The sequence below is a fragment of the Pelodiscus sinensis genome, chromosome 1 (assembly GCF_052426305.1).
Source record: "Pelodiscus sinensis isolate ZL-2025 chromosome 1, ASM5242630v1, whole genome shotgun sequence".
NCBI classification, from domain to species: domain Eukaryota; kingdom Metazoa; phylum Chordata; order Testudines; family Trionychidae; genus Pelodiscus; species Pelodiscus sinensis.
This window is the reverse complement of record NC_143052.1, coordinates 351,016,474-351,025,183: the sequence shown is the minus strand read 5'-3', so window position 1 is coordinate 351,025,183 and position 8,710 is coordinate 351,016,474. Positions and strand designations below refer to the sequence as shown.

The following is an 8,710-nucleotide window of genomic DNA, read 5'->3' as shown; positions in this document are numbered from 1 at the left end:
GGGTGACCTTAACCACAGGATTGCCGCGCTAGCCCTGCTGCAGGCTCCAGTCTTGGAATCCATTGGTATGTTTCCCGCTACTGACATGGCTCCCAGGCGGGTGGCTGAGCAGTAACAATGAGGCTGTCACGGCTGTGATCTTGTGGAAATGAAATAAAAGGGAATACCAGTAATAATAATATAGAAGCCGATTTCTGCCCAGCAGCCTCTTTTCTGTATTACACACCCAGGCTGTGTCTAGACTGGCAAGTTTTTCCGCAAAATCAGCTGCTTTTGCGGAAAAACTTGCCAACTGTCTACACTGGCCCCTTGAATTTTCGCAAGAACACTGACTTCCTACTGTGAGAAATCAGTGCTTCTTGCGGAAATACTATGCTGCTCCCATTCAGGCAAAAGTCTTTTTGCGCAAAACTTTTGCGCAAAAGGGCCAGTGTAGACAGCTCAGATTTGTTTTGCGCAAAAAAGCCCCGATGGCGAAATTGGCGATCGGGGCTTTTTTGCGCAAAAGCGCGTCTAGATTGGCCACCGACGCTTTTTTCCGCAAATGCTTTTAACGGAAAACTTTTCCGTTAAAAGCATTTGCAGAAAATCATGCCAGTCTAGCCATAGCCCCAGGGTACAGACCAGAGGAGATTCCACAAGATCGTACATGGATAGTGCCCTTGCATCATTCCAGGAAGGGAGGTCCCTTCCCTTCCCTCTAAGGAATGAAAAGGGGGACCCAGGATCCAGGGATCCCCAAATATAGGCACAGATCTCAGGGATCTGCAAGTAGCTAGGTCCACCTCCCCACAATCTCTGGACCTCCACAGCTCCTCTAGGACCTTCTCCAGCTCCCTGCTAGCACAGGCTGGTCAGAGATGTGCTGCCAGGGCCAGTCATAGCAGCCACTGCCCCCAGGATCTGCTGAAGTGGCATCGTCCAGGAAGGACGGGGCTGCAGAGAAGGGAAGGCTGGCTGGAATAGCTGATGTCCCCAATAACCCAGTCAGACACTCGTCAGGAGGTTTGGGCCTTTCCACACCCAGGGAGCAGCCATAGCCTCTGTCAGTGCCAGCATCATTTATGATACGAGGGGGAGGCAGATGAAAAGTCGCCAATTTCTTTTGGGGATCCAGGAAGCTGCATCTGGACCCCACTTCTGTGGCGGAGCTTTCAGAGAAAAATGGATCCGTTTTCTATGAAAACTCACCTAAAAATGGATGAAAAGGAAACTTTTTAGTTCAGATAAAAACTTTAAAAAGGGGGGGAGGGGATTCTATGTTCCAGTCCAGCTCTCATTGAAACAATGAGTAGCTCTTGTTCCACCGGCCCACACCCCTAGGTGGCAGAACTAGCCCCCCATCAGTGCCCCCATGCTTAGCCACCCCCGACAACTACCGGAGCTCCTGGAGATGGTCTGATTGCACCAGCCTATATAGCTTACTCTGTATTTTAGAAATGTGCGTCTGTCTGTGAGTCCATTTGTTCACAAACTCCTCCTAAACAGAAAGAGCCAGGACCTCCCAATTTGATATGCAGCTTCCTCTTGTTCTAACTTAAAGAGCTTAGATTTTTCCAGCCACTTCACTCAAAACACACTGGTTCTAAGAAAACATAAGTGAAGTTTATTATCTCCAGAAAGACAGATTTTTATGGGTAAATATAAAATGTGGGATACCAGTGAACCTCCAAAACCTATTATATTATTATACATATTATATGAATATTCACATTTAATACAGGTGGTCCCTGAGTTATGAACGCATCGACTTGCGACCTTTTGTCCTTACGACCAACCTCCCATTAAACGCATTACAGCCAGTCCCCGAGTTACGAACGCGCTATCTGTGCTTATGAACAGCACGGTCACATTTAAATGAATGGGATCCTACCTACGAGAAGATTGAGTTATGACCAAGTGTTTGGTACATAACTCATTCGTAAGTCGGGGACAATCTGTATTCTCTCTAGTTCACCCTTTCAGATCCTTCACCAGAGCTGAATAAAGGGGAATATTCACATCTCCAGATCTGCTGGCAATGCTCCTCCTAATGCACCGCATTATGCCATTTGCCTTCTTGGCTACAAGGGCCCCCGTTGACTCATATCCAGCTTCTCATCCACTGTCACCCCCAGGTCCGTTTCTTCAGAACTGCTACTCAGCCAGTTGGTCCTCAGCCTGTAACAATGCCTGGGAGTCTTCCACCCTAAGTGCAGAACTCTACACTTGTCCTTGTTGAACCTCATCAGATTTCTTTTGGTCCCTGCCCTCCAGCGTATCTACCTCTCCCCCTAGCTTAGTGCTAGAAACTGACCACCAACCTGACATTGAGCCATTGATCACTACCAGTTGGGCCTGACAGTCTAGCCAGCTTTCTATCCATCTTACAGTCCATTTATCCAATCCATACTCCCTAACTTGCTGGCAAGAATATTGTGGGAGACCGTATCAAAAGCTTTGCTAAAGTCAAGGTATATCACATCCACTGACTTCCCCATGTCCACTGAGCCAGTTACCTCATCATAGAAGCTAATCAGATTGGTCAGGCACAACTTGCCGTTTGTGAATCCATGTTGACTTTTCCCAACCACATTCTCCTCTTCCAAATGCTTCAAAATGGATTCCTTGAGAATCCACCCCAAGATTTTTCCAGGGACTGAGGTAAGGCTGATTGGTCTGTAGTTCCCTGGACCTTCCCTTTTTAAAAGATGGGCACTGCATTTGCCTTTTTCCAATCATCCCGGACCACCCCTCCCCCACCACCCTCCGATCTCCATGAGTTTTCAAAGATAATGGCCAAAGGCTCCGCAATGACACTTGCCAACTCCCTCAGTGCCCTCGGATTTGTGTATGTCCAGCTTTTCTAAATAGATCCTCACCTGTTCTTTCCCCACCAAGGGTTGTCCACTCCCTTCCAATACTGCGTTGCCTAGTGCATTAGTCTGGGAGCTGACCTTGTCTGTGAAGCTCAATGTAAAGGTGTATATCTAGGAATATGAGATGCAGGCCATCCTTACCAGATGGAGGACTCAATCCTGGGAAACAGTGATTGTGAAAAAGTCTTGGAGGATCCCTGCACAAAACCCTGGTAGCAGATCCACAGGGCGCTGGCCACACTGAGGCTATGTGTACACTCGCAGCTTCTTGAGCAAGAACATCTTGCGCAAGTGTTCTTGTGCAAGAACTTTTGTGCAAGAAAACATCCACACTTCTATGTGTGAGCTGTGCTTTTGCGCAAGAGCGCCCATGGCAGTGTGCATGCTTTCTTGTGCAAGAAAGCTCTGGTAGCCATTTTAGCCATAGGGCTTTCTTGTGCAAGAAATCCCTGCTGAGCATTCACACTGCCCTCTTGCACAAGAGCTCTTGCGCAAGAGGGCTTACACCTGTCAAAAAAGAGTGTAACTCTTGTGCAAGGAGCCTTCTCTTACCACGCCGTACTGTAAATTTACTTGTGCAAGAGCGGGCGGGCAGTGTGGACGCTCTGCAGATTCTTGCGCAAGAACGGCTGTCCTTGAGCAAGAAGCTGTGAGTGTAGACATAGCCTGACTGGCCCTGGTAGCACATTTGTGAAGAACGTTTGCTGGCCGGGAGCTGGAGAGGGTCCTAGAGCAGCTGCAGAGGCCCTGAGATTGTGGGTGGCTGGGCCAAGCTACCAGTGGAACACTGAGATCTCTGCCTAATTTTGGGGATCCCTAGGTCTTGGAGCCCCCTTTTCATTCCTCCGGGGCCTCCCCTCCTGGAACAATGTGAGAGAAATGTCCATATTTGGAGCCTTGGGGACTCTTCCTTTTCTGGCTGCGCCCTGTGTTTGCAATGCAGGGAAGGGGGCTGCTGAGCAGAAATGTGGTCCTATGTTATTACTGCTTTTTTATTTTACATTACCAAGGTCACAGCTATGACAGCATCAAGTTTACCAATTGACTGCCCCCGAAGCAGCCGTGTGGTGTATCAGAACCATATGAAAAATGGTGACAAGCCCAGATTTCAGGAATGGAGCCTGCAGCAGGGCAGGTGCTGAAGTCCATCTGGGTAGCATCACTGCCCATCCCCTTTGAATTGGTCTCCTTCAGTTTTCCATTGGCTGTGGTGGGGTTAAAGCTGGTGCACACGAAGCCAAGCAGCTGAGGTTCCTTGATGGCCAAGTGGCCCCAAGGGAAGGTACAAACATGCTGCATAAAGGCCGTTGCCTCCCTGTCTGAACACACACTGCCTGCTGCCCGTGCAACCTCTCCGATGCTTCAGGGTGAAGACCTCTGGTGCCAGCGGCTCCCTTCTAGCAGGAACTGGGTACGTTGGCAGGTTTCACTGTCTTTGAAAGGAGCCCTGAACGGTGAAGGCTGTAAGCAGTTTGCATTTGCTGATGTTCTTTGCTGTGTCAAAGGGCTTGGCTGGGTTTTGGGGGGTGACAGGGCTGGAAGGCAGGCAGCATGAGGTGCTGTGGGAACCCCTTCCCTTATGTTAGCCCATGCTTTACGGTGGGTTGTTCAGGCTCCACAGACATTTGACATTCACAGCGAGCTTGGAGGGCAAAAACCCAGATGCCCTGAGTCGGGATTTCTCACAGACTCCTGTTCCTCGAGGTGCTGGGAGATCTGGGCTCCGACCTATGGGGGGCTGGCTGAGAGGAGACCCCATGGAGCCCCGAGCACATGGAACCTCATGGAGCCCCGCTTGGAACTTCAGCACTGACTCCCCAATCCCCTCAGGCGAATTTGCTCCCACAACTGTAACCCGCAAAGGCCTTTACCGGGATTTTATTCTCTGGCTCATTTGTGAACACGGGAATTCAGAGCCTCACTGCTCTGCAGTAGGAGGTCCGATAGGGTGTATTTTTTGTTTCCTGGCTAGATGGCTCCACTATTTCTGCCCTGTAGAGCCCCCTGAGAGTTACAGTCTCACCGGCACCTCTGTGCCTCTCTGCTCCGCAAGTGCCAGACGTGAGGCCTCTGACCCAGCCCCGTCATTGTGAGTCGACTGGGCTGGCCCTGTACTTACAAAAGGGTCTAGCACCTGTTGGTCTTCCCTTTGCGAGCCCGTGAGCAGTGGGGAGACGAGTGACCAGCCAGCCTTATTGAACCAAAATACTGGTCAATCTGAACAGTGGGAATGAAGTGTAACATGGGAGAATAAGAGGGTTTTCAAACAACAGTCTGTCCACGCCTCTCACCCCGGGCCCCCTTACTCTGTCAGGGATCCAGGTAGACCAAGGGCTTCCCCAGTGGTCTTCCAACAGCTGCCCCACCCCTGGATAGACTCCCAGTGCTGGCAGAACAAGCTGGGTAACATGGTTCAAACCTGGAAACAGGCTCTCCCCAGCTTGTAGCTCCAGTCTGCTCTCTTGCCTCCCTGAGGTACTCATGGAGTGACAGCTTTTCTTCAGCTGCTGCTTCCCTTCCTGCTTGTTTTCCAGCAGCCTGCTCGTAAACTAAGAGAAACCACACTGGTTCATACTAATACGGCCATGACATAAACATCCCAGTAGTTAACTCAGTATAGCCCTAACATAAACCTCCCAACGCCAGTGCTGAACAGACACATTCATTAAGTTACCACTCTGGATTCGGGCTCCAGGCTGACAGAACAGAACCTGAGGGGAACCACCCAGCATGAACCCAGGGAGAGAAGAGTTTCTAGATTTTGTTTGCTGGCAAGTGGCAGGATAAGCACTGAGCTGCTGCGATCTCGTGACCTATGAGAGAACGTTGAAAGAACTGGGTTTGTTTGGTCTGGAAAACAGAAGACTGAGAGGGGAAATGTGTGACATGGGGTGTTTTTTGGGGGGGCAGCACTGAGAAGGCCAAATCAGGGGTAATTGCTTACAGACAGGGCTACTTAAAGTTCAAGACAGGGGATCCTCTACTATAAGGCATACAAACCAGTCACAAAGAACGCTTCTATTTGCCATACAGGCTAGCAAAATGAGAGGCTATAAAAACCAATCTCAGCCAAGCCAAACAAGTTCTTCTGATCCTAACAGACCAGCCGTGTGCCTAGGTACATTTATACCTCAGATTTGACCCAAAAGATGTCCAAGACTCCTGCTGAGGTCTCCAGAAGCAAACATTTGAAATAAAATATATTAAGCAACACTCAGAAGTTCAAACGCAAAAATGATACATGCACATGAATAGCATAAACAGAATCAGCGAATTGTAAGCTTCTGAAAGACACCTTTTTTTGGCTAGTTGGCCCATTTTGTAGAAGATTTGGTGCACACATAATAGCGGTGGTGGCAACAATGATATACATGTTCACATCGGAAGCCAATAATGTCACAACATAAGCATTTTCCAGGACATAAAAAGTGGTTACAAGGAGGAGGGAGAAAAATTATTCTCCTTCACCTCTGAAGATAGGATAAGAAGCAAAGGGCTTAAATTGCAGCAAAGGAGGTTTAGGTTGGATATTAGGGGAAAAAAACCTTGCTAAGAGTCAGGGTGGTTAAGCACTGGAATAAATTGACTAGGGAGGTTATGGAATCTTTGTCATTGGAGATTTTTAAGAAAAGGTTAGACTAACACCTGTCAGAGATGGTCTTAATGCTGTTGGTCTTCCCGTGAGTATAGGGAACTCGAGTTGATGACCTGTCGAGATTCCTTCTAGTTCTCTGTGCCTATGATCTTGTCAGATTCTGCAGAAATCCAGATGACAGATGCTACATTGTAAGTTTCACTCTAATGTGAGAAATCATCCCTGAAATTAGATCAGATGCGAAAGGAAGGACTGATATGTGCATACCAAGATATAGATGTGTAAAAATTCTGCCAAAGATTTTCATGGTATTATACCTTGCTATCAGTGCTGCAAATGCAAGATTATGTGTTTGCTTGTCTTCCTGGGGATACTGGAAATTTCTACCCTGAGAGCAAAATGATTTCTCATGAAGTATCATGTAATTTCCTGTTCTTTTTCCTTTTAGGAAAAAAAAGGTAATTTAAAAAGGTAAAAATTCATTGGACCAACCCAGTACATGATGTCAGCTGTCAATGACACACAAGTCACACATACCGTGTTCTTTCTCACCGGGATACCTGGGCAGGAAAACGTTTATCTCTGGATCTCTATTCCATTCTGTTTAATATATGCTATTTTGATACTGGGCAATTCACTCATTCTGTTCATTATAAAAACAGACCCAAGCCTCCATGAGCCCATGTACATTTTCCTTTGCATGTTGGCCCTCACAGACCTTGGCTTATCGGCAGCCACCATGCCGACAATACTGGGCATATTTTTGTTTAACTCTACAGAGATCACCCTGGATGCCTGTTTTACCCAGCTCTTCTTCATCCATTTTACTCAAACCACTGAATCCGCTGTGCTCCTGTCGATGGCCTTTGACCGCTTTGTTGCTATTAGTAACCCGCTGAGATATGCTTCCATCTTAACCCTGCCAAGAATAGCCAAGATGGGGCTGGTGTGTGTGCTAAGGGGAGTGGCCGTCATACTTCCCCTCCCGCTTCTCCTGAAACGGTACCGATACTGTCGAGACAACGTCCTCTCCCATTCCTACTGCCTGCACCAGGAAGTCATGAACATGGCTTGTGCAGACATCACGGTCAACAACATCTATGGCATGTCGGGTGCACTTTCCACCATGGGTTTGGACGCCATCCTGATCTTCCTCTCTTATGTGATGATCCTCAAAACAGTGCTGAGCATCGCTTCCCAGGCAGAGGGTCTCAAGGCTCTGAACACCTGCGTCTCCCACCTCTGCATTGTCCTGCTCTTCTACACCCCAGAGATCAGCTTGACTGTGATACACAGATTCATGAAGAGCTCTTCTCACTTGCTTCAGATAATCCTGGGTTACGTCTACCTGCTGGTCCCTCCCCTGATGAACCCAGTGGTGTACAGCGTGAAAAGCAAACACCTCCGTGTGAGGTTAATCAGGCTATTTGTCAAGTGAAGGGGCAGTTTATCATCAATTGTGTGGAGCCAGCAGACAAAATCCACGGGGTGTGGCTACTTATCCCATCCTGGATTCTTACTTCCAAGACTAGAGCAGGCTCTCACCTCTCCTCTCTTGTGTTTGTGCAGAACTAGGGCATTGGTACAAAAACACTTGCATGCGTGGCTGCTTTGATGTCAGATTTGCTGTCAATAAAGGGAAGGACTGTGGCTGTTGTTTCCCATGACCCCTGGGCTGTCTCTGGCTTGTCTCTTGTTTAACGGGCAATGAAAAAGTTGGCAGAGTGGCTATTCAGTTAAAGTTCGGGTCCCTCCTGAACACTCTGGGTTCTGTGTGATCCAGGGCTGCCGTGCCAAGTATAAACAGACATTGTAAAAGAGGGCCAGACACCCACCCTCCCCCTGCACTCTCAGCCAGGGGCTTGTTGTGCCAGAGACAGGATTATCACAGGAGCCCCCGGGCCAGCCAGTCAGGAGGCCTCTACCTGGCACTGATGTCTCTGCACATCACACCCCTGCAGAGCCCACCCCACCAAGGCAGGGCAGAGCTGTGTGTGTGGGCAGTGGTCTGGCATGCAGGACTTCTGAAGAGGGACTCGGGTCTCCTCCATTTGGGCAGCCCTAGTTGCTTGCCAAGGGATGGGAATAGGAATCAGCTCCCCCACATTGGCACGGCGAGCTCCGGCCGAGCCCGTACCGTGCAGGGCGAACCCCTTTCCAAAAGCCAAAACAGAACACAGGCAGGTCACTCTGGACACACGGGGTAGCTGGTGGATTCCTGAGGGGAGGTGGCAGTGTCACGGGGATGCCAGGAGTT

At 48.9% G+C, this 8,710-nt stretch overlaps 1 protein-coding gene across 1 annotated transcript; it reads left to right on the top strand.

Annotated features, from left to right (window-relative positions):
• Positions 1 to 6,955: 6,955 nt before the first annotated feature.
• Positions 6,956 to 7,891, top strand: LOC102457306 (olfactory receptor 51G2-like). Its single transcript, XM_006132527.3, has one exon. It carries the CDS (start codon positions 6,956 to 6,958, stop codon positions 7,889 to 7,891), a length of 936 nt encoding a protein of 311 aa, XP_006132589.2.
• Positions 7,892 to 8,710: the final 819 nt, after the last annotated feature.